The following is a 25,850-nucleotide window of genomic DNA, read 5'->3' on the forward strand; positions in this document are numbered from 1 at the left end:
GAAGATGTGGTACACAGACGGCTGCCATGGCGCACAAGTGCGGCTGCCTGAGGGCAGGGGCAGTGGCCGAGAGGAGCTACCCTGCATCAGAGGTAGGAGCAGCAGCTACGCTTTGCTGGAGCAGCCATGGAGAGAGACCCCACGTCCAAGGTAAGAGAAACCCAAGTAAGACTGTAGGCACTAAGAGAGGGGATCAGAGGGCAGACAGACTGAAACTACAATCACAGACAACTAGCCAATCTGATCACATGGACCACAGCGTTGTCTAACTCAATGAAACTAAGCCATGCCGTGTGGGGCCACCCAAGACGGGAGGGTCATGGTGGAGAGGTCTGACAGAATGTAGTCCACTGGGAGAAGGGAATGGCCAACCACTTCAGTATTCTTGCCTTGAGAACCCCATGAACAGTATGAAAAGGCAAAAAGATAGGACACTGAAAGATGAACTCCCCAGGTCCATAGGTGCCCAATATGCTACTGGAGAAGAATGGAGAGATAACTCCAGAAAGAATGAAGGGATGGAGCCAAAGCAAAAACAACACCCAGTTGTGAATGGGACTGGTGTTGGAAGCAGGGTTCGATGTAAAGAGCAATACTGCATAGGACCCCGGAATGTTAGGTCCATGAACCAATTGGAAGTGGTCAAGCAGATGACAAGAGTGAACATCGACATTCTAGGAATCAGTGAACTAAGATGAACTAGAATGGGTGAATTTAACTCAGATGACCATTATATCTACTACTGTGGGCAGGAATCCCTTAGAAGAAATGGAGTAGCCATCATAGTCAACAAGAGTCCGAAATGCAGTACTTGGATGCAATCTCAAAAACGACAGAACGATCTGTGTTCGTTTCCAAGGCAAACCATTCAATATCACGGTAATCCAAGTCTATGCCCCAACCAGTAATGCTGAAAAAGCTGAAGTTGAACAACAAGACCTTCTAGAACTAACACCCAAAAAAGATGTCCTTTTCATTATAGGGGACTGGAATACAAAAGTAGGAAGTCAAGAAACACCTGGAGTAACAGGCAAATTTGGCCTTGGAGTACAGAATGAAGCAGGGCAAAGGCTAATAGAGTTCTGCCAAGAGAACACACTGGTCATAGCAAACACCCTCTTCCAACAACCCAAGAGAAGACTCTACACATGGACATCACCAGATGGTCGACACTGAAATCAGACTGATTATATTCTTTGCAGCCAAAGATGGAGAAGCTCTATACAGTCAGCAAAAACAAGACCAGGAGCTGACTGTGGCTAGGATCATGAACTCCTTATTGCCAAATTCAGACTTAAATTGAAGAAAGTGGGGAAAACCACTAGATCATTCAGGTATGACCTAAATCAAATCCCTATGACTATACAGTAGAAGTAAGAAATAGATTTAAGGGCCTAGATCTGATAGATAGAGTGCCTGATGAACTATGGAATGAGGTTCGTGACATTGTACAGGAGACAGGGATCAAGACCATCCCCAAGAAAAAGAAATGCAAAAAAGCAAAATGGCTCTCTGAGGAGGCCTTACAAATAGCTGTGAAAAGAAGGGAAGTGAAAAGCAAAGGAGAAAAGGAAAGATGTAAGCATCTGAATGCAGAGTTCCAAAGAATAGCAAGGAGAGATAAGTAAGCCTTCCTCAGCAATCAATGCAAAGAAATAGAGGAAAACAATAGAATGGCAAAGACTAGAGATCTCTTCAAGAAGATTAGAGATACCAAGGGAACATTTCATGCAAAGATGGGCACAATGGAATAGTACTCCGCCATAAAATGGAACAAAACTGAATCATTTGTAGAGACATGGAGGGACACAGAATCTATCATACAGACTGAAGTAAATCAGAAAAACAAATATCATCTATTAATGCATATATATGGAATCAGAAACATGGCAAAGATGAGCCTCTCTGCAGGGCAGGAGTAGAGACACAGAGGTAGAGTGGACATGTGCACAGGAAGCGGGGAGATGGGGGCGGGGGAACTGGAATACTGGGGTTGACATATATACACTGTGCTCAGTCGTTCAGTCACGCCTGATTCTTTGTGACCCCACGGACTGCAGCCTGCCAGGCTCCTCTGTCCATGCAATTCGCTAGGCAAGAATCCTGGCATGGGTTGCCATTTCCTACTCCAGGGTTGGTCAGGACCAGACTTTTCAGTTCAGATAACTGCCATCAAATATACACTATCATGTGTAAAACAGATAGCTAGTGGGAACCTGCTGTATATAGCACAGGAGGCTCATCTTGTGCTCTGTGGTGACCCAGAGAGGTGGAAGGGGTGGGAGGTCCAGGCGGGAGAGGATATATGTATACACACAGAGATACACATACAACAAACCGTACTTTGTTGTACAGCAGAAACCAACACAACATTATAAAGTAACTACACAACATTATAAAGTAACTATACCTCAATTTTAATTTTTTCCCCAATTTTTAATAAAAAAAAGAAAAAACAGTGCTGTGACACACAAGGTGAGCAGGTTGAGATCCCTCCTGAACTTCGTATCTCCGGCTTCACAGGCACATCTGTGAACAGTGAACCTCTCGAGGAAACACATGTGGTCTCTGCAGATTCCACAGCCACCTTGTCTCAAGGCCTGACTTCCTCCCCTCCCCCTCCCCCAGACCCACCCACCCTGAGCAGGAAAAGGAGCAGAGAAGCTGTTTCTTTAGCTCTTTCCTCTTTCCCCGCTTAGGTCTATCACATCTCACAAGGTCAACACCTATTTTCTTAGAACCATAATATTCATATTTAGAGGTTTAGGGTACAATTCTGTCCTCTATCATTGCACCTGGTTTTTCTTGCTTTCAGAAGAGCTCCATTCATACATCATGGCTTACTGTTCCCCAGGCAGTGAGTCATATTCACAGACAAATTTTATCTTCTGGGTCACAACCTGGTCAGCTCCCCCTTCTCACAGAAAATGATCAAAGGCCCAGATCCGAGTCTTTAGCTTGCACATATATTTTACCTTTATATTAGCTTGTACATAATTCATTAAACATTTAAAAGAAGAAAATGAAAAAAAAACTTTTTAAGAAAAAAAATCCTCAGTACATCCTCCAACTTCCCCAACCCTTGTTTTAATTTTCTCCACAGCACATCTGACATACTATATAGCCCTTCATCCAACTCTTCTTCTTTCCCACCTTCCTTCCATAGTCTTTCTCCTCACTAGAGAGAAAGGTAGGGCTTTTGTTTGTTTTGTTCATTTCTATATCCCCCGGACACAGCTCAGCGCCTGGCACATACTAAAAACTCAAGACATGTTAAATAAACAAGCTGCTGACTAAACAGTTCATTTTCTTTCCTTTTCTCTGGGGCCTACCACTCCCTCTCCTGCCACAACAGTGTTTTTTCTTTGGCTTAACAGCTCAGAAATCAGATGACCATACATTTTACATCAGCTCTAGAGGGACTTCACTGAAATGGCAGAGGCTATTTCTTCTCCATCTCCAACATCTCCATCTACTGAAATCCTATCCATTTGGCAAATCCTACCCACCTCTTCTGTGACACCATCTTTTCTTTAACCTCTCACAGCAATCTCCCCCCACCTTGGAATCCATAGCACTTGATGCCTGTATCTCTCATCTAGAATTTAACACTTTCTGCCTTGTGCTGATAATTTTCCTGAACGTGATTGCAAAAGGAAGGTCAACAATAAGACAAGGGTAGTATTTCCTTGGCAAAGCTAGCTTCCTGCCCCTCCTCCCCAACTTAATTTCTTGCTGATTTAACAAGACCCAGACCTGGGCCTTACACTTTTAAGCCATCCCATGTAAAGGGATCCATCTCTGAAACACCTATTAACCAAGTTCACACAGAGGTTGCAGGGCATACAAACCAAATGCCAATGTAATGATTCATACCAAGGAACTGTGGACATTCTAATGGACTAGAATGCTTGAATTGGCCTGACTGGCTGATCTTTTCCTCAAGGGCTAAAGAGTGCTTGGTTAACAGAAACTGAGAACAAAAGTAATCAACCTAAAGTCACATCTCTCTTTATGGCAGGGCCCCCTTCCCTGCTATAAGAGCAGTTTGATCAAGGCCATCACAGGGCTCAAGTTCCCTCAGATAAGGCCTGCCCTTCCTTAGGTAGTACCAGGGCCAGTGCTCTACTTCCAAGGATGGCCAAACCCCTTCTCTCAGTTTAGACTCTAAACTGCTTTATCACTTAACCTAAATTACAACCACGTTCCAGCCTTTTCTTCTTGAGACTGCTCCCAGACATCTGATTAGTGCTTGGAGTGTCTTCAACCATTTGGGCAACAAATTTACAGACACTTCATAGGTTTACTCTCACGGAGAACTCATCATCCTTTACATGTGGATTTTACTGGTATGAAGGCAAACTTACTTCCTGTCACTGGGGTGTGTAAACTGCACTGACAAAATAGAAGACATTTCTCCAAAAAGCACCAGGGGGACCATGCCTTGTAGGTTTCAAACTAAGGTCCTAAGACAGGACAGAAAGAATTGCTTTGGCAGCAAAGAGGAAGGAAAGAACACCTTCCATTTAAAGTGGCCCAGAGTCAACTAACAAGGCTCATCTGCTCTCTCAATCTGAAATACAACAGCTACCTACCTTGTTCAAAACCAGGGAATATTCACCTACTAAGTCCTGGGCTTTGAGGAACGATTTCGAAATACCTAGGCCCTGATTAGTTTGCCTTATCCCAGGAATGTGTCTATCTTCTGCTCTAGCCAAGTTCAAGATTTTACAAAAAGAAAGCAAACAAAAGAAAATGGAGAGAGGACTAATGCTTTTGTTGCCTTACTTGGGTCTCTTGCAGTTCCACAGAAAACTAGCAGTGGGTATGGGTTGTCATTCTCAGGAAGTTCAGAGAACACCTCTCTGAGATAGCAGTAAACCTAACTTATACTCACCACACTTCTGTCTTTCACACTGCTGACTGGCAAACGAGCAATGGTTTGTACATGGAGCAGGTGCAGGAGAGGTGGCTTCTGCCAGATGGTGCTAAAAAAAGGCCCCAGTCTGATACACAAGTCTTTCCATTAACCCATCCATGACCAAAGCAAAGTGTGTATTGGGTGATCCTTCTTTGTTTTTGCGGACTTCTAGGGTCTCAAAGGCTGCCCTTCAGCGCTCCATCACTTAACCTGCTTTTTTGCCTTATACACATGGCAGGTGTAGCCAAGAGACTGGGATATGGAGAGGGTTTTAGTGTAATATGCCTTCACTCTTGCCCTCTCGGTGGTCCTGAGCACCTCATACTCGAGAAAAGGGCTGACTCTTCACTGTCTCTTCCTTGCCCGAGTCCTGCAATGGGACTTTAGTAGGGCCTCTGGGATCACTTGCTCTATCGCATTCTTGCTTTAAGAAGTGATGCACACCATTTACCCTGTTGAACCAGTTTCCTCCTCTCTATAAAAGGATAATTCAAACCTAGCTCACAGAACCAGCTGTGGGAATCTAATGAACTAACTTGCGTGAAAAGGCAAATACAGTCCCTGCTACATAAGCACTCCAGGATACATTCGTTTTCTTCCTTGCAGGAGATGGTCCTACATTGCTTACTCTGTTAGACCAGCTTCCTATAAGCTACTGGAGAGTGGCTTGTCCCCATGGCTCACTCATGCCATCCCAGGAAATGGCCATAGCACTGTAACATGAGATGAAAAATTCTAGGAAGGAGCAGCTAGAACAGAAAGACAACTGCACGGTGCCACAAGGCAGTGTGCCCTAGACAAGGCTCCCAGCAGGAAATCCTGTGGCCTCGCAGTATCACAGGTGCTGGGGCCCAGAGAAAATTCCCCTAACCACCCTTCCGTAAACTCTCATCAGGCCCCACATTCAACTCATCAGATAATGGATGAGCCCTCTACCACCTTTTCTTCTTAAGCCACTCACTGGACAGGCTGTGGAGCTCATGCTAGGAAAAGGGAAGTTTCTCTCCATTAGAACTCAGTACTGGGGAACCACACAAAGCATTTTAAGAACTACCCAGGGATTAACGGCCCTGCAACGTGGCCCTAAGGGTTAGGGTGACTCTAAGCCGGTGGGAAAAAGTGGAAAAGCAACTTTTTACATTTTGACTGGCCAACTACTACTAGGCTGCTAGGCACAGACTAGTGAGTCTGTGCAGTGGACGGTGTTTTGAAAACGAGATCTGAACGGCTCACTCAGGGGAGACAGGCCAGCCAGAGGCCACGCTCCCTTCTCCTTCCACAACAGGCAGGACAGCCAGGGCGAGGCTTGGGCGGGGAGGGGCCCGGGGTCTGGCGCGGCGGCTCTGGGTGCAGTCAGGCCCCACGTGCCCCGCCGGCCCGGCGGACCAGCCGGCCAGAGTCCAGGATCGGCCCCAACCGCGCGAGGTAACAGGAAGTCGGTGCCCGGCCTTACATAGGATGTGAAGGTTAGGGTGACGCCTGAGCGGCCTGGCCGGCTAAAGACTTCAGGAGAGACTCACGCCGGGCCGCCAGCACCCCTCCCCTCCGAGCCCGCCTCCTCAGCACCTTTGCCGCAGCTCGGGCAGCCGGCCCGGCCCCACTGTGGGTCACGAGGCAGCGTCGGCGGCGGGCGCGGCCGGGTCAGTCCCGGCAGGACCTGTGCCCGGCGCCACCCACGGCCCCCACCCGGCGCGCGCCACGTCCCCGGCTCCGCCCCGGGCCCCGAGAGCCACGCGGGGAACCCCGGTGACGTCACCGTCCTCCAGCTCTCGCCTTCCCGCGCTCTCCAGAAAAGACGCGAAGGTGGTGACGTGTCCGGGGCTTTGACGCGGCTGCGCAAAAGACGTCGGCAACAGAACGTCCTGCGGCGCCGCCTGGTGGAAGAAAAGCCCCAAGGTGGCCGGAAGCGGCGGAGCCGGCGAGAGGAGAACGTGACTGACGTCAGCTTGCGGAGCCGAGGGGGCGGTGGCCGCGTGATCAGCCTCCGCCCTCGGCGCCGGAGCGTCTTTCTTTTGCTACTTTTATCAGTACAGTGTGGTAGCTTATTCCCCTTTCTTTTAAGGTTATAACCTTGCCTTTTCTCGAGCTTAACAATGTAAGTTACATTGTTGGTTATAGAGAGTTCGGGGGGGGGGGGGAAGCAAAGGAAAATATATGAAGGAAAGGAATAGCAATATCCCTTTTCGTGTTTACTTCTGGCCTTTCTTTTGCTTTAATCAGGTTGTGAACTCGCTGTATGGCAATGGTTTTAAGTACAAAAGCTCTTGAGGGACGAAAAGCACCAAAACTGTTAGAAAAACACGATAGAGGAGAAACAGAATAGGTTAAGGGTAATAGTATTTAATGAACGTTTAACAGACTATCTCATTTACTATGCACATCATCCACAGGAGGAAACGGGCTCAGATCTTTTAAAAACTTGCCTAAGGTTACACGGTTCATAAGCGGGTAACGGAGTAAGGGGTTTGAACCCAGCGGTTGAACTCTGAACTTTAAGATGGAAGTCTGGGGAGAGGGTGAAAAATTGCATGGAAAATAGATGGTGGCAGAGCGGCTTTGTATTTCTATAACCGTCAGATGGTGACTAGTTCCCAGGAGCAAGGCTTCATCCGTAGCATCAGCTTTGCAGTAGTGCGCCATAAAACAGCTCCCACTAATATGTGCCTTGAACCACACAGCTATGTGCTTGTTACTGACCAGAAGCACTGCCCTCTCCCATTAGCAGTGAAAGGTAAGGGTCTGCACCAGCGTTGGTGTTAGATCCTGCAATTCGAAGTGCAACCTGCACTCTGGGAGCATTGCTTCAGTCCAGCACCTTGCTTCATCCAGCTGGATGATGAAATTGCAGGCTCCTGGACCCCACCCTGGAATTTCTGAATATATGTTCTGACTATATCCATGGGTGACTTCTGTGCACATTAAAGCACTAGTGTAAACATGTCCTCCCGCCCTTTCCTGTTGAGATAGGTGGGATGGTAGAAAGATGTGAAGGGAGCCTGGTGTGGGAGGGCAGGCAGATAGGAGGTTTTGTTTTTTTGTTTACCTGACAAGCCACATGACTTGTGGGATCTCAGTTTCCTGACCAGGGATTGAACCTGCGCCACAGCAGTGAAAGCCCGGAATCCTAACCACTAGACTACCAGGGAACTCCCTGTAAGGAGGTTTAAAAAGAGGATCAAATAAGGAATGTCAGGAAATATCAGGAGACGGGCCAGAAGAAAAGTAGGAAATCAGAATCTATAAAAAAGAAAAAGGGACTATGTTGAGTAAAGCAGGTTCATCTTGGGAAGTTCACGGACAACATAGACACAGGGCTGTTCTCTGTGACTGACTTTTCTGTGTTGTCTGTGACTTTTGGCTGGGAGAGTCCATTCATTCAAAGGGCTGGAGGAGGGCAGCCCCTGCCCATTCATTCCCTCACCTTCAGTGGATAAAGCAGGAGTTCCCTGAATTCTAGTGGAGGGCAAATCTTGGCCTGTTTCTGACATAGGAGACCAGGCAGTGATAGAGGAGTTCCTCTGGGATGACATATACAGGTTGCACTCTCTAAGTGGCCTGGCCTGGGGGCTGGTGTGGGTGCCTGTGTATGCACATGTGGGCTGGAGGGAAAGGGAAGTGATTGGCTGACCAGACAGAACAGGAATCAGTGAGAGAAGAGGGGGACCTTCCGCAGAAAGTTACAGAGCTGATGACCTCTGGTACCTTGAGAGAGCCAGGTGGCAGGCCTACAGAACTTCCCTTAGGTGGGTGGTTCTTAGAGTCAGATTTTCTGAAGGTCTCTGGCCTCTCATGCCTCTGAATAGTAGCAAGCTGTTGAGATGCTAGCAATTTTGGTGGAGGCAGATGTGAACCAAAGTGTCCTGGGTGTAGGAGTAGCAAGTAGTTCTCACCATACCCACTGTGTTAGGGCCCTGGCTATGTTGCCTGAAGGAGGAGTTAGGATGCCCATAAGTATACACTCAGTCTGAAGATGGTCAGTCTGTGCAGTAGGCAGGAGGCTGTGTGGACATGGGAAGGTTTTGCACTGCCCACTCCAGAATACAAACAGTGGCTGCAGCATGGAAAGGCAGCAGATGGGCAGCCCTCAGAGTTGGGAGAGACCAGCAATTAATGGAGGAGGTGTGCAGCAGATGGTACAGGTGGGAGTGTGTATGGGTGGGTGCAGGGTTTGAAGAGCACTGGACTGATGGGAGTATCTAGGCCCCCTCTACTCATGTAGTGAGGGGCAGGTCTGAAATGAAGTCAGTGCTGATGCTGTCCCAAAGGTATTTGGATGCTGGGAGTGGGTGCAGCAACCCTACTGGTACTCTTAGGACTGTGCTCAACCTGGTAGATGGTGTCAATGTAACTCCGAACCCATGCCAGATTTTGATGGACTGTGTTGATGGGCCAGGGGGGGGTCCTGGGTGAACACCCCAGCACTGGAGAGGCAGCCTCTTTGAGTAAATTATTTGCCCCAGCTATGTATTTTATGGCCCATGTGGTTCTAATGGCTCCCAAGGTTAGAGTCAAGTACTGCTAGACTGAGCCAGGATTTGCCTGTCACTCACAGGTTTAGCTTGATCAAAAAACTGTGACTGATGTCCTCAAAGACTGAAGTGAAGGACTTAGGATAGGCCAGCCACTATGTTTCTTTGGGTATTTTTACTTTTCAGGCAGGCACTCCGCCTCACCTAGCTTTAATGTCTCCTCTTCTCTATACTTATCCAAGCCCTTCCTATCTTTATTTTGTCCACGTGGCAGGGTTTGTGGGGTCTTAGTTCCCCGACCAGAATTCAAACCCGTGTCCCCTGCAATGGAAGCATGGACCATCAGGGAATTCCCCTTTTCCTCTCCTTTAAAGCCCAGCACAAAGTCTAATTCTCCCTGGACCTCTGGGTTCTCAAGGATCTTCCCCATTGTCTAAAGCACTTGAGAACTCTCCACACAAGCCAGCCCCTCAATTGTAGAGGACAAACAACCCTTAATTTGCCTACCCATCTCCTTCATGTAGGGGCACATGTCCTTCTTTTACCGAAAATGCTCATAGACCCGTCTCCCACCTCAATTAGGTCCATCACACCTTTCTTTGGGGACTTTGGACTTTGTACTTTCGAGCTGAGCAGAGCAGTCAGTCCTGCTCTAGAGCGGAAGTGATAGCCATAGTTCCAGGTGCATTTATTGTTGTTCAGTCACTAAGTCTTTTCCGACCCTTTGTGACCCCATGGGCTGCAGCACACCAGGCTCCCCTGTCTCACCATCTCCTGGAGTTTGCTGAAATTCATGTCCATTGACTTGGTGATGCTATCTTAGCATCTAATCCTCTGCCACCCCTTTCTCCTTTTGCCTTCAGTCTTTCCCAGCATCAAAGTCTTTTCCAATGAGCTGGCTCTTCACATCAGGTGGCCAAAGTATTGCAGCTCCAGCTTCAGCATCAGTACTTCCAATGAATATTCAGGATTGATTTCCTTTAGGATTGAATGATTTGATCTCTTTGCTGTCCAGGATGTGTTAGGAGCCAGATATCCTACCAGAAGGAGCTGCACTGTGTTGATAGTAATGAAGCCTCAGGAGAGGTAGAGATGGGTCAGATGGACCCTGGCTGCGGGGTTCTGAGGCCTAACCACACCCCCGCTCCACCCAAGGATAGTTGTCTAGCCCTATTTTAGTGTTCATGAACCAGTCATTCATTCCTGTTTTTGCCTGAGCTGGTTAGAGTTGGCTTTTTGTTATGTGCAATCAAAAATGCCTACCTACACACTTCTCTTGTCTTCCAAAGATAATGAATTATGAAGAATTTATAATTATAAAGCAATATGATAAAGTGGAAAGAACATGCACTTTGGAATAAAATGAAACATTTTTAATGCTATTTCCAGTAAGATACTTAATCTCAGAGAGACTGTGTAACTTTATAAAAGGAGTGGTGGCTAAATTCAAATAATGATGAGGACTAAATGAGAAAAATGATTAAGTGAGATTATAAATGAAAATGCCTGGGATGTAACAGGCAAATAGGAAATGTTCCATTCTCTTCTTTTCTCCTTAAAGGCAGGCTTCTATTCTGTGACTTTCAGTATCTCCATTCTGTGATCAGTGAATTAAAAAATAGAAACTGAATCTTACCACCTGTTAAGCTTTTTGGAGAGTAATGAAGGAAATAAAAATGAAGTGAACAAGCAATTACAAGCATTAGTTTGAAACGTCAATCAATATTGCCTTGACACCTGAATCTCTTTTTCCTAGTTCACTATCACCTAAATCTCCCAAAAGGTTTATACTTTTATAATTAGGCCAATACAAGATATAATTTATAAAAACTAGTGACACTGTGCTTTATTTGAGAAGAAAATAAAAGGATATGATTGGAACTCTGTCAGGATGATCTTCAACATTTTGCCCTAACCAAGGTATTATTAATTTTCCAACATGTTAGTATAAGGTGGAGTGCTGCTGACTTCTTAGAGAATTAGGAAGAGGTTGAAACAAACTCTAAAGGTGAGTCCTTCAGGAAGATAAGTGAGCTGGTTTTGTTTCTTTAAAAACTCTACCTAGGAATATCATCCAAGTTAAATGTAGACTATACAGAGCAGCACCAAAAGGGCTATTTACAAGAAGAGTTTTTCTTCAAAAGAATTCACTTGAATGCACTGAGAAACTGCATCTTAGCTAAAAGTAGTTCACTAAGGAACAGAGCCATCTAAGTGTCTAACTAGTATTTAAAGTTGTCAAAGGGTGGGGATGTGCAAATTTAGCAGCAAAAGACTCTTGTTTTGCTTCAAGGAAAAGTGATGGTGGTCAGCGGGGCCAGTTCCAAGGGCTGGTCCAAGGGGGGCCGCTGGTCTTGGTACTCTGCCACATGCCCGTTGCGGTGGTGCCCATACTCAAACTTGATTCGAAGCTCACCAATCTTGGATTGGGGAAGAATATCTGGGATCCACTCAATGATGAAAGGTGTTGGCTCCTTTTGATCTGGGGAAGTGTTGCCTGAAGATAAAAAAGAAAAGAAAAAAGAATTGATTAGTACAATTCCAAAATAAATTTTCACAAATTTTAAAAAGAAAAAGAAGTTAAAAAAAAAAAAAACTATATGAGAAGGAAAAAAGGTGGGGGGTGGGCAACAAGAATAATCAAGGCAAGCGAAAAGTGATTACTGCTCTATCTATCCAAAATAAAATTTCAGGGAACTGTCTGGCATTCTCAAATAAAATAACACCCAGCCTGGATGAAAATAGGGCCAAAAGAATCATAAGGAGAGGCCAGGCTAAGAGGGAAAGACAGCTGGATGAGATGAAAAGGGAGACTAGCAAGAAAAGGTCAAGTTTCAAGGAAACCAGAAAGAAACAGAATTAAAATCCAAATGGTTCTAAAATATATTACAAATCCATAATAACCACAAGAGAGTTGTAATGGCATATATCTAGACAGAGGAAAAGAACAAAACAGAAAGATCCAAAATGGATACAAAAAGAAGAGGAATTTAAGATAAGGCCAAAGTGGTATTTTCAATTAGTGTAAGAAATACAAGTAAGTGTTTCTTACAACAAACGGGGTGCATCAACTACATAATTATCTGGAAGAAACTAAAAGATGACAGAATCTTACTTCATAACTTACATCAAGATAAAGTCCAGAATATTAAAGATTTAAATGTGAAAAACTCAGATTAAAGAATGCTCTTGAATAAATATAAAGTACTAGCAGAATTAAAAATAAGCATATGGTATCACCTCTAAAACATGGAGACAATAAACATAGAAGACATAGTCCATTTAGCAAAAAACAGAAAAAACAAAAAGACAGGGGGTTTTCCTGGTGGCTCAGTGGTAAAGATTCTGTCTGTCAGTGCTGGGAACACGGGTTCAGTCCCTGATCTGGGAAGATCCCCCGTGCTGAGGACCAACAAAGCCCATGAGCCGTAACTACTGGGCCTGTGCTCTGAGCCAGGGAGCCGCAACTACGGAAGCCTGTGCGCCCTACTGCTCATGTTCCACAACAAGAGAAGCCACGGCAGAGAGAAGTCTGCACAGGGCAACTGGGAGTAGCCCCTGCTTGCTGCAAGTAGAGAAAGCCTGCACCGCAAAGAAGACCCAGCGCAGCCAAAAATATTCAGTAATAATAATAAAAAACAAGAAGACAGAAGGCCAACTATATTAATTATGGTAAAGGGGATATATTAAAATCAGAGAAAAAATAAATAAAATACTGATAAGAGTTTCAACAAGAACAAAGTGTCACAAAAAAGTTAAAAGGATGGCAATCATCAGAAAAATGTAAAACAAAAGAAAGCTGGTGTCACTGTTGTAATACTGAATACAGACAAATTAAAGGCAAATGTTATTTTTAAATTGATGAACTGTTGCTATAGGCTGAATCTATATTCTCTAAAATTTCTCCCTAATATTATTGTATCCTCCCAAAATTTATAAATTGAAAACCTAATTCCCAATGTAACAGTACTTGGAGGCGGGGCCTTTGGGAGGTGATTAGGTCATGAGGGAAGAGCCCTGATGAGTGACATTGAATGCCCTTATTTAAGACCCCAGAGACATCTATGCTCTTTCCAAAATGTGAGGACACAGAGAGAAGCCTGCTGATGGCTATCTTTGAACCAGGATGCAGGCCCTCATCAGACATCGAATCTGTAGGAACCTTGGACTTCCCACCCTGCAGAACTGTGAGAAATAAATCTCTGTTAAGTCACCTAGTTTACAGTATTCTGTTACAGCAGTCCAAAGGGACTAAGATAATATATTTACATTGACATCTATCAATAACTCTGCTGCTGCTGCTGCTAAGTCACTTTAGTTGTGTCCGACTCTGTGCGACCCCGTAGACGGCAGCCCACCAGGCTCCCCCGTCCCTGGGATTCTCCAGGCAAGAACACTGGAGTGGGTTACCATTTCCTTCTCCAGTGTGTGAAAGTGAAAAGTGAAAGTGAAGTCACTCAGTCATGTCCGACCCTCAGCGACCCCATGGACTGCAGCCTACCAGGCTCCTCTATCCATGGGATTTTCCAGGCAAGAGTACTGGAGTGGGGTGCCATTGCCTTCTCCGGTCAATAACTCTAATGTACCAAAAAACATTGCATTACAATACTTAAAGGCTTTTGCAATATCAGAAGGCATGTAGAGAAACAAAACTGTAGTAGTAAATTGTATTACAACTCTGCTATCTAAGTTTTATAAATCTTAAAGCTATACAAAATTTTATATTGGATAAATAATACGTTTGCTAGCACAAATTCATATCATACATTAGGTTAGTGAGAAAATATTTTTAAATTCCTTAAAAAAACTGAAAAGGCACATCTTCTGAACTCAAAATAATAAAAGTAGGAATGGATACTTAAGAATATAGAAATCAAAAGCCTCAACCAAATAGAAATTTTAAATACAAAGTATTGGGAACACAGAAACTAAACTACGATTATAGACTATTTAGATATTAATAAGAAGAACCTTAAATGTTCCTATTATCAAACATGAATTTTAAAAGTTAACTGATAACTCCAAAAGGTATAAAAATTAAAAAGTTCCAAGAAAATGTTAGAAAAAGTTTTTAAAGAGTTCAGAAAGTTTAACAGACAAAAGTGGAAAATAGTTCAAAACACACAAATCATTTTCTATATAACTACTACCAAGACCCAAAAAAGATAGCCTCCAAAAAAGAAATTGTAGGCAATTAATAACCCTCTTTATGAAAGTGAAAGAGGAAAGTGAAAAAGTTGGCTTAAAGCTCAACATTAAGAAAACTAAGATTGTGGTATCTGGTCCCATCACTTCATGGGAAATAGATGGGGAAACAGTGTCAGACTTTATTTTTCTGGGCTCAAAATCACTGCAGATGGTGACTGCAGCCATGAAATTAAAAGATGCTTACTCCTTGGAAGGAAAGTTATGACCAACCTAGATAGCATATTCAAAAGCAGAGATACTACTTTGCCAACAAAGGTCCATCTAGTCAAGGCTATGGTTTTTCCAGTAGTCATGTATGGATGTGAGAGTTGGACTGTGAAGAAAGCTGAGCGCTGAAGAATTGATGCTTTTGAACTGCGGTGTTGGAGAAGACTCTTTAGAGTCCCTTGGACTACAAGGAGATCCAACCAGTCCATCCTAAAGGAGATCAGTCCTAGGTGTTTATTGGAAGGACTGATGCTGAAGCTGTTTGAAACTCCAGTACTTTGGCCACCTGATGAGAAGAGCTGACTCATTGGAAAAGACCCTGATGCTGGGAAAGATTGAGGGCAGGAGGAGAAGGGGACGACAGAAGATGAGATGGTTGGATGGCATCACTGACTCAATGGACATGGGTTTGGGTGGACTCCGGGAGTTGGTGATGGACAGGGAGGCCTGGCGTACTGTGGTTCATGGGGTCGCAGAGTCAGACACGGCTGAGAGAATGGACTGAACTGAACTGAATACTTATGAATAGATAATAAAAAATCCTAAATAAAGTATTAGCAAATAGAATCTACATATATATTAAAAGAAAAAAGACCACATAGGATTTATTCCAGAAATGTAAGATTATTTCAATATTAGAAATTGATTCCTAAAATTCATATTGGACATCAACTGTACTTAAATTTCATTGCACTTGGGTCAGTAGAATTTATCTTTAGAGGTTTCTCAAAAGATGGTAAAAGGTATTTAAAAAAATTCAACTCCAGGGAGCTGCCTGGTGGTCTAGTGGTTAGTATTTAGCACTTTCACTGCTATGGCCCAGGTTCAATTCCTGGTTGATGAACTCCTGCAAGCTGTGTGGCAAGGCCAAAATATAAATGAATAAATAAAAATATTTTTTAAAAACTATATTAAAAATAAAATATAGCTCCAAATAAAAATAACTTAATAAACTAAGAATATGATATGCTATTAAAATAAAAAAAATTTATCTGAAATTAATAAACAATAGTTCATTATTTACTAGTGAAACTTAGAGCAGCTTTTCCCAGAAATGTATTCTATATGAAATACTAATGGCATTCCCCTGAAAAGAGTTCACTGGTCAAATAAATTGGGGAAAATTTAAGTTATATAAAGTTCAATACAAATCTTTATTTCAGGATCTTTTTAATATGCAAATTTATAGGATGAGTTACTAGGAGAGATACATTATATTGTAAGACACAACTCACTACTGCCTCCCTACTCCAATTGTAACATTTTCTGAGATCTGAGTGTATCTTACAACTAGGGAAGTTTTCATATGGCAAAATTTCTTTTCCAACCAAAAAAGTTATTACAAAGTTGACTGAACATCTTACATTCAAGGGTCTTCAAATCAAAGAAATACAGTATATAGCATTTTTCAAACTTATCAGATCACGGAACACTTTTTTCAGAGAATATTTATCACTATCTCTTCTTCAAGACAGTTGGAAAATGCTATGCTGGGGGAATTTTACTATAGTAAAAACAATAATTTATAGTACTATAATAAAATGAAAATCACAGCTGCTAGCTTTACTATTATTCATTGTTGCTCTTGAAGTTGTAGGTAATTTAACAAGAAAAAGACAATGGTATAAACATTTGATAAGAAACAAATTTGTCATCATTTTTCAAGTGATATAATTAATTTCCCAAAAACCAACAGGGAAACAACTATCATCACTAATAGGAAGTCATTAAGGACAGCAATTTGATAGTAATTATACCAAAATCTGGAGAAGGGCATGGCAACCCACTCCAGTATTCTTGCCTGGAGAATCCCATGGACAGAGGAGCCTGGCAGGTTACACAGTCTGTGGGGTTGCAAAGAGTCAAACACGACTGAAGTGACTTAGCATGCATGCATACCAAAATCAAAAGCTTCCCATACACTGGCAGTAACCAGTTAGACACATGACAAACATCTTACTCACAAGAGTAGTTAAAAATATATTTCACAGGAGTTTGACAAAATAATTACAAATTCTAAATTTCTCCATGACATAGTTCACTGCCCTGAAAGTGCTTATAGCCTAGTTAGTGGAAAGACAGGTGAGTGAGTACTGACTGGATGGCTAGGACTGAAGGCTCTGACTGCCTGGGGTTGAAGATCAGCTCTACCACTTCACTAGCTGTCTAACTCTGGGCAGGTTACTGTACCTGTCTTCCCCTCGGTTTATTCATCTGTAAATGGGGATCACATTTACAGATGTGATCGGCCCTGAGTAGGCCGATGAGCATTAAGTGAATTAATCTATATAAAGCACTTAAAATAACACCCAGCACAGAGCTCATTAAGTGCATTTTGTTGCAGGTGTCATTATTACTAAAATCCCGCAGTTAAAAATAGACAAAGCAAAAGCAATTCATCAAATACAAATGACTAACTGAAAAACTTACTCATTAATATTTGAGGGTAATGTACATTAAAAGAATGATAGGATATTTTTTGCCTATCAGATCAACAAAGATTAAAAAAGAGAAACTCTTTCATACACTTTAGCAGGAGTAAAGTGTAGAATTAGTACCATCTTTCTGGAGAGCAGTGTGACAAAAAAAATCAAAAGTCCTAAAAATGTAAATAAACTTGGACTCTCCAATTTCACTTTTCTCTTTTTAAATACTTTTATTTATTTCTGATTGCACTGGATCTTCGTTGCTGTGCAAGGGCTTTCTCTAGTTGTGGTGCCTGGGGGCCCCTCTCTAGCTGTGGCGCTCGGGCTTCTCGTTGTTGTGGCTTCTCTTGTTGCAGAGCTCAGGCTCAGTGGTCGTGGCACCCAGTCCAGTCTTAGTTGCTCTGAGGCATGTGGAATCTTCCCAGACCAGGAATCGAACCTGTGTCAGGTTCGATTGGCAGGCGGGTTCTTTTCCACTGTGTTACCAGGGAAGTCCTCCAATTTAACTTTTAAGAATTTATCCCCCAAAATATCCTAAATAAGTTAGGAAATAATTAAGGCCATAAAAGCTTCTTCTAAAAGGAAGTTAATTATAAAAGGAAGCATTGTTTATAATAGCAAAAAGTCTGATATAACTTAAACTCAGGGTTGATCAGAGTGAGATAACTTAATGAATGAATTTTATGCAGCTGTTTAAAAATGTCATATTCACAATAGCCAAAAGATCAAGCAATCCAAGTATCCAGACAGATGAATGGATACACAAAGTGTAGTCTATACATATAATGAAACATTTCTCAGCCTTAGAAAGAAAATTTGACATATGCTACAATGTGGACGAACATTGAAGACATTATGGTACATGAACTAAACCAGTAACAAAAGGACAAAAATTGCATGATTCTAATTTAAGTAGTCAAATTCATACAGACAGAAAGTGGAATGGTAACTAGGGTTGGGGGAGGCAGGAATGCAGATTAGTATTTAGTGGGGACAGTTTCAGTTGAGGAAGATGAAAAACTTTTGGAGACGAATGGTAGGGATGGTTGCATAACAATGCCAAAGCACTTTGTGGCAGAAAAATTTTATGCTTAAAAATGGTTAAAATGTTCAGTTTTATATTATATATGTTTTATAATAATAAAAAAGTCTAAAATAATGTTGAAGACAGACATGGAAAGTTGTTCATGATATATTTTTAAGTGGAAAAAGCTATTTAGATATGATACCATGTTTCAGAAACTCTTTCTATGTACAGAAAAAAAAAAGAGTGTACACCAAAATCTTAATGGTGATGTCATCTATGGTGGGTAGGATTGTGCTGTGTGCTAAGTCACTTCAGTCATGTCCAACTCTTTATGACCCCATGGACAGAGGACCCTGGTGGGCTTTTCCTGCAGCCTTCCAGGCTCCTCTGTCCACAGGATTTTCCAGACAAGAATACTGGAGTGGGTTGCCATTTCCTCCTCCAGGAGATCTTCGCGTCTTCTCTCTTACGTCTCCTGCATTGGCAGGCGGGTTCTTTACCACTAGGGCCACTTGGCAAGCATGGCGGGCGGGATTATCGGTGGTTTTTACTTTTCTTTATGCTCTATAGTGAAATCTATGATTTCTATATAATGAACAGGTATTACTTCTCTACTTTTATTTTAAAAGCAGTGGCTCAAATGAAACAAAACACCTTATCCCATGACTGCCTTTACAAAATGTATGAATGTGTCTTCTTCACTTAAGGGCAAGACCCAAAGTCCAGGACAGCATAATACACACAGGTGACCTTCAGAGGAAGGTCTGCTATTGAAACCACCAATTTACTTACCAACTTTGAGAAAAGTTTTTAGTTCCAAGGGTCGCAGCACTGGTTGCTTTTCTATACGACCGTAGGTTTCTGCTATGCTCTCTACTTCTACTTTAGGACATTTAAACAGCTCATAGGTCCCATCTCGGTTCTGGATAAAACTCCGGGTGATTTCCAAAGGCATCTGGAAATGGAGACAATACCCAGAAAGGTGAGAAAGGAAAACCTTTACAAGTAGACAAACAATGGATGACAGTAGGTTTTATTCATTCTTTCAAGTGCACTCAAGACTTTCCCTTGTATTTTCAAGTAAATTTTTTCAACAATTCTGCCTTTTCTCCTATATATTGTTCATGGCTTTCCCTTTTTTCTACAACTTTAATTTGAATTCCTGCCAAACCCTAGTGAACTGAACCCCTAATACCTTCATGGCTACATAACTGCTGCTGGCAGAGATCTGCTCTAAAGTCACTTTATTCCTTCCTCACTGCTCTGCTGGCAGCAGTCTTCTCCTAAAAACTCTATCGACAACACCTACAGCGCATGTCTTGTGTTTCCACCATCCTTGGCACTGAGTCAGACAACGCCTGAACTGAGTTTTATCTTTGCCACTAAACAGCAGGCTGAGCTTCCCACAGCCTGTTTATCATCTGCAAAACACAGTCCACACCAAGTCATGGCTGTGAGCTGGAATAGGGTGATATAGGTAAGTGATGTGCAACAGACAGAAGCTCGGCAACTTGACTTTACTCTGGGTTGTTTCGGTGCCTCCCTGCGCACCATGTGTTTCTTTCTGTGACATCCTGCATTTAAAGAAGTTCCTCCATTGTCTTTATGTCAGGCTAGGGCTAACATAAGTCTTCCCTAGTGTTCACATGTAAGTTCTACAAACACCAATTTATTATTTTTCTGAACATAACAACGCCTTGCAATCAAGCTAATCTTAATGTATGAAATCACAGGATGTTGAGTTTTCCACAATATTTCATTATCATAGGAAGGGAAAATCCTCAAGTTTTTAGGATCTGCTTGAAAAAAATGTTTAAAAATGTCTAATACTATCCCTGTAAAAAGGAACACAAACTAAGAATCATTTCTCTAATGAGAACTCAACTGCAGTTTGGAGAGGGACACCAAATTGTGCTGGACCTACTGACTTCACAAGTAGCATATCATCTCAAATTATACATATACTTCCCAGGTGCCTGCCAGTTAATCTAGGGCTCACCACAGATAGTAAGGGAGCATTATTTAATTTACAAGAAAAAGCATCCTTGTTTTCTCATCCCAAAGGAAAAGAAAAGAGGATGCTCCAATTGAAAAAAGAATACAACCTCAGGTTCCAGTGAATACCTATTAAAATCAGAGTTGGAACCATAAAGCCACAAATGTTCCTGAATAATCTCTTAGGATGAACAAAAGGAATTCTCTGTAGTGTCCGTAACTCAACGAGCTGGTGCTTCCTGCACTTGCTTCTCTCTCTTCCCCACTCTGCCCTCCCAGTGTTGTAGAAATCAGCTCTTACCTCCGGGGTATCTAAGATTTGTTTAACCTGCAGGATATTCGTGATATGCCAGGTATACTTGGAAAAGGTTCCCAGTGGCAAGGCATCTTTGCGAATAAAAGCTTTAAAGTAAAAACAGGGGACAAAATTAAGTACTGAAAAATAATAGCATTACCTGTGCTCTTTCACTGAATTTGTCATTTTAGTTTCTAGAGAGTTCAGTGAAGTGATATTCGTGCCTTATAGAATTTTGCCCTCTAAAAAAGAAATCCTGGGCTTTCCTGGTAGCTCAGTGGTAAAGAATCTGCCTGCCAATGCAGAAGACCTGGGTTCAATCCCTGGTCCCAGAAGATCCCACATGCTCTGGAGCAACTAAGCCCGTGTGCCACAACTACTGAGCCTATGGTCTAGAGCCTGGGAGCTGCAACTACTGGAGCCCGAGTACTCTAGAGCCCATGGTCAGTAACAAGGGAAGCCACTGCTATGAGAAGCCTGTACAATGTAACTAGAGAGTACACCCCGCTCTCTACAACTAGGGAAAAGCCCACAAGCAGCAAGGAAGATCCAGCACAGCCAAAAGTAAATAAATAAAATTAAAAATAAATCCTATTTTTTCTTTTTTGGCTGTGCTGCATGGCTTGCAGGCTCTTAGTTACCTGACCAGGGATCAAACTCAGGCCCTGGCACTGAAAGCACTGAGTCCTAATCACTGGACCACCAGCGAAATCCCTAAAAAAGGAATTCTAGAAGCAAATCTATGAACAGGGTTTTGGCAAAATGTGGAGAACCAAATGATATGGATTTTTGCTATATGAAGTCTCTGATGCTTCCTTGAGATACTAATTTTGGGCATCTTAGAAACTTCTTTCTTTGTTTCATAAAACTACAGACACAAGACTCTATTATAAAACAGCTTCTTACAACTTTAGATACATCAGAGGTCAAATCAGAGTCCTTAAAATAATTACACAGAGTTTAAACCTTGCTCCTGCAGTTGCCAATCTATTACCCAGCTTCGCGATTATAAAGCAGTTCTACTGAAGGGCCTAAAAACATCTAAGGGATGGGTTAAAATTAATACATTAGACCTCAAGTGTAAACGGGAAGAATCAACATTGTCTCAAACGTTAGAGAGATAAGGTGTAAAGATGGGAGATTTTTATGGCCCTAAACAGAGTGATTCACAGTATGTACCATTTAAAGTGAAAGTGAAAGTGTTAGTTGCTCAGTTGTGTGCAATTCTGTGATCCCGTGGACTGTAGCCTGCCCGGCTGCTCTGTCCATGGAATTCTCCAGAATTCCTATTATATCATCAAATAACAATTTACTGACGAAATAGCTCTGATTTCCAGCTATAGACACTCTTGGGCTATTAGCCCCTGAGCAATTTTTTCTTCCTCCTTTTTCCTCCCTCATTTTACTATACTACCTAATAAGTATCTTGAGATCTCTAGTAGAAAGATATTATATAAAATCAAGAAATAAGTACCAGAATACTGTAATGGTCAAATGTACCAAGCCTGAGAATCACTCCAAAAAGAAAATCTCCCTCTATCAAAAATCAGGAATCGTGAAAAAAAAGTTTTAGTGTTTGACACATACTGTAATATGCTTCTAAGAAGCCAACCCAAATAACAACTGGAGCTTGCAATGCTTTTGTTGAAACTGGCTCATATCTAGAAAATACCCAACTTCTTGGTGGGCACCTTCACTGCCCTTCATTGGTGGTTCTTTCATCAAGTTGTGCTTTCTGAATCTTTCCGTCAACTCTTACTAGAATAAGCATGAGGCCTTCGAAGTGTGATCATTATTCTAAGAGCTGATGGGCTAAGGCTTCATGCTCTGAGCATGTAACTAGAAGACCTAATCCTGAAAATCCTGCACAGTTTTTCCCAAACATAATTCTGTAAGGTCCAGACATCTACAGCTATTCCTAAAGAAACATCTCGTACCTGTGGTAGAGTTGGGAAGCCGTTTCTTCGCGCTGCCGATGGATATTCTCTGTTGCAGGGCATCAAAAAAGGACTGAGGAATGTGGAAAACCAGTGGCTCTGGTTTGCCTACAGGAAATAAGAGGAATTCATTTAAAGAAACATAAGTGGGCTTTCTGGTGTGGAGGGAAAAGTAGAGGAAATGGAACTGATGAGCAGTAATAACTAAAAATACCACCGAGATTTCTTTATACAGAGGCAAAAACGAGCTTTGATGGACCTTTATGAGTCTAGCACTGCACTCGCCCTACTCCTGATCCCTTGCAATTATAACCGATTCTTGTCATCTACCAAAAATAACTTTTCTAGTCCTCAATTTTGTAAACGCCACCACAGCACAGACTTCTCCCTTTAAAGAGGACATGAAATGAGATGAGGACATTGAGGCTGAGTTGAGAAGGTAAACTTGATTCACTCCTGCTCACTCTCCCAGGCACTTGCTGCTTGTGTTCATGCTCTCAGATGGCCAGAACTGTGAGTGCCAGAGACTGCAAAGTTAGTACACTATCCAATAAGCATCAGTCTTCTCTCTGATCTGAAGATAGGAAAACTGTTTGAAAATACTTAACAAACTTCTTTTTAAAAACTTTCAAAACACTAGGTCAACAAAACGTCAACAAAAAATAGTGTTCAGGAGAGAGGCTGAAAAAACTCAGAGTTTTTCTTACTAACTCTGCCCAAGGGTCAAGCTCCAACACAGCAAAAACATCCAGAACCAAGTGGATTAATAGGTAACTTCCATCTCCCTGGATGCAACTTAAAGAGCAGTTCTTAAAGACAGTTCAGATACCTTTTTTGCAATAAAGATCAAATCAAGAAAAATAAAAGGTTTTCTGGAATTTCATATTAAGATTTTACATCCTTTCAATTGATTTTACCTGCTTAATTGAATGTAGAATGTCAATAACAAAACTGTCATTGCTTTTGAGCCACTATAATATTAATATAGGGGCTTCCCTGGTGGCTCAGATTGTAAAGAATCTGCCTGCAACTCTGGAGACCTGGGTTCAATCCCTGGGTTGGGAAGATACCCTGGAGGAGGGAATGGCTGTCACTTCAGTATTCTTACCTGGAGAATTCCATGGACAGAGGAGCCTGGTGGGCTATAGTCCACAGGATCACAAAAAGTCGGACACAACTGAGTGACTAACACACTTTTGAATATTAATATATATGCAGTTGATTTTATTTTTAGCCATGTGGCATGACTTGCAGGATCTTACTTCCCCAACCAGGGATTGAATCTTCGCCCTCAGCAGTGAAAATGTGAAGTCCTAACCACTGGACCACCAGGGAATTCCCGTATAGGCAATTTAGAGAAGTCACTGAAGAAAGGAATTTTAAAGTTTCATCTTGAAATTAGATTACAGGCTACATGCAAAGATCATTACGACTCTAAAAGTGCTAACTCACCAGAACTCAGCTGATGGGATGCTAGGGTTTAGGTTTATAAATTAATCTTGAAAAACCCTTGTAAAAGACACAGAATCACAGTGCTGGAGGGAGCTGATGGTGACTTTGACAAAGGTGGTGGTAACAGAGATGGTGAGAGAGGGTGGTATAAGGAATGGGATGAAAAAGGGCCATAGTTTACAGCTTACATTATTTTCAATGTTCTATTTTATGTTTTGGGAGGTGGGTTAGTAGATATTTATTATATTATTTCAAAAAATATATAAATAAATGAAATTTTAAAAGAAAAGAAAAACAGACTCTCTTTTTAATCTTCCCCAGTTTTGTTTTTTTTTTTAATGATCTTCTACCTTTGCAGCATGCAAAATCTTTAGTTGTAGCATGTGGGAGCTAGTTCCCTGACCAGGGATCAAACCCAGGCCCCCTGCACTGGGATTGTGTCGTCTTAGCCACTAGACCACCAGGGAAATCCCTAAACTTCCCTAGTTTATTTTGTTTTTCTAAAAGTAACTTCTAAAATTTTATTTCTGGATAAATTTTATTTATTCTGAACCAAGGTATATAAAACTAAGCATGTATTTCAACACCTCCATTCTTGTTCCTTTCTTCACCATGAAGCCACAACTGTTCCAATCCTTTAACTCATCTCCTCCTACTGAGTGTCTGCTGTTGGGCTACTATTCCCTTTGGGGTGCTTTGTATTTAAAATGATATTCATAAAGTTCAACATATTCAGCAAAGAACATCAAAATGTTGTGAGGTTTATAAATAATGCCATGAGGAGTGTTTGAAGACCTGAGATGTATCACTTGGAAAAGAGAAGACCTGTCATGCAGGCCAATGGGTGTGTGTGGTAGCAGGGCCTGTTACTCGAAAATGGGAACAGAAAATTACTCCATGTGGCTGGAGCGAAGACTAAAACCAACAGGAAGTATTATTAGCAAACATTTCCCCTTAGTATGAGGAAGACCTTCCTCACAGCTCTCACTGTCTAACAATGTTAGGAGCTGCCTCAGAAAGGAGTGAACTGCTCACCACTGCACAAAACCTGAAAACCATCCATCAAGGATGCTTTTCAGGCAATGGGCAAGGCCTGGTAGATGGTCCACTTCTGAAATTGCTGAGGTTCTATGAGGCTATCATGATCAACCCGAATGCAGCTTGTGTTCTCCAATCTTCCTTAGCAAACCTGTGCTATGTGCTGTGCTTAGTCGCTCAGCCATGTCTGACTCTTTTCGACCCCATGGACTGTAGCCCACCAGGCTTCTCTGACCAGGCAAGAATAATACTGGAGTGGGTTGCCATGCCCTCCTCCAGAGGATCTTCCCGATCCAGGGATCGAACCCAGGAATCGAACCTGCATTGCAGGTGGATTCTTTACCATCTGAGCCACCAGGGAAGCCCTTAGCATATCCATGTAATTTTATATAATTATCTTAGTCTCACGGACTTCCCTGGTGGCTCAGACGGTAAAGCGTCTGTCTACAATGCAGGAGACCTGGGTTCGATCCCTGGGTAGGGAAGATCCGCTGCAGAAGGAAATGGCAATCCACTCCAGTACTATTGCCTGGAAAATCCCATGGACAGAGGAGCCTGGTAGGCTACAGTCCACGGGGTCACAAAGTGTCAGACACGACTGAGCGACTTCACTTTCACTTTCATCTTAGTCTCACATATTTAGATTTTTTTCCATACTTTTTTCCTCTCATGCTTTAAGTTTGAGGGTTTAGAGTGACCTTCTGAGGCTTGTTATCATCCTCATCAAATACACACCCTAAGACCAAGTCTGTCTATTTTTATTATTATTTGCTGTGGTTTTTCTTTTCCATCACCAAATTCAATTTTGTTGGTCCTGCATTTTAATTATGTGATTATTCCTTTATTTCATTTAGATTTCTACCGTCTTGTGGTCC

General features: G+C 42.3%; 1 protein-coding gene across 3 annotated transcripts in view; it reads right to left on the reverse strand.

Moving 5' to 3' along the window:
• Positions 1–10,748: 10,748 nt before the first annotated feature.
• C11H2orf42 (chromosome 11 C2orf42 homolog) overlaps positions 10,749–25,850 on the reverse strand; it is a 39,544-nt gene continuing 24,442 nt past the window's right edge. For 2 of the 3 annotated variants that reach the window (XM_005212876.5, XM_059891444.1), the window contains 4 exons: positions 22,486–22,593; positions 20,555–20,655; positions 19,051–19,213; positions 10,749–11,887 (listed from right to left, as the gene is read on the reverse strand). In XM_005212876.5, coding sequence (XP_005212933.1) covers positions 11,679–11,887; positions 19,051–19,213; positions 20,555–20,655; positions 22,486–22,593 — 581 coding nt within the window. In that variant the 3' untranslated portion in view covers positions 10,749–11,678. 3 annotated transcript variants of the gene reach the window in all.

This window comes from Bos taurus, chromosome 11, assembly GCF_002263795.3.
Source record: "Bos taurus isolate L1 Dominette 01449 registration number 42190680 breed Hereford chromosome 11, ARS-UCD2.0, whole genome shotgun sequence".
Taxonomy (NCBI): Eukaryota; Metazoa; Chordata; class Mammalia; order Artiodactyla; family Bovidae; genus Bos; species Bos taurus.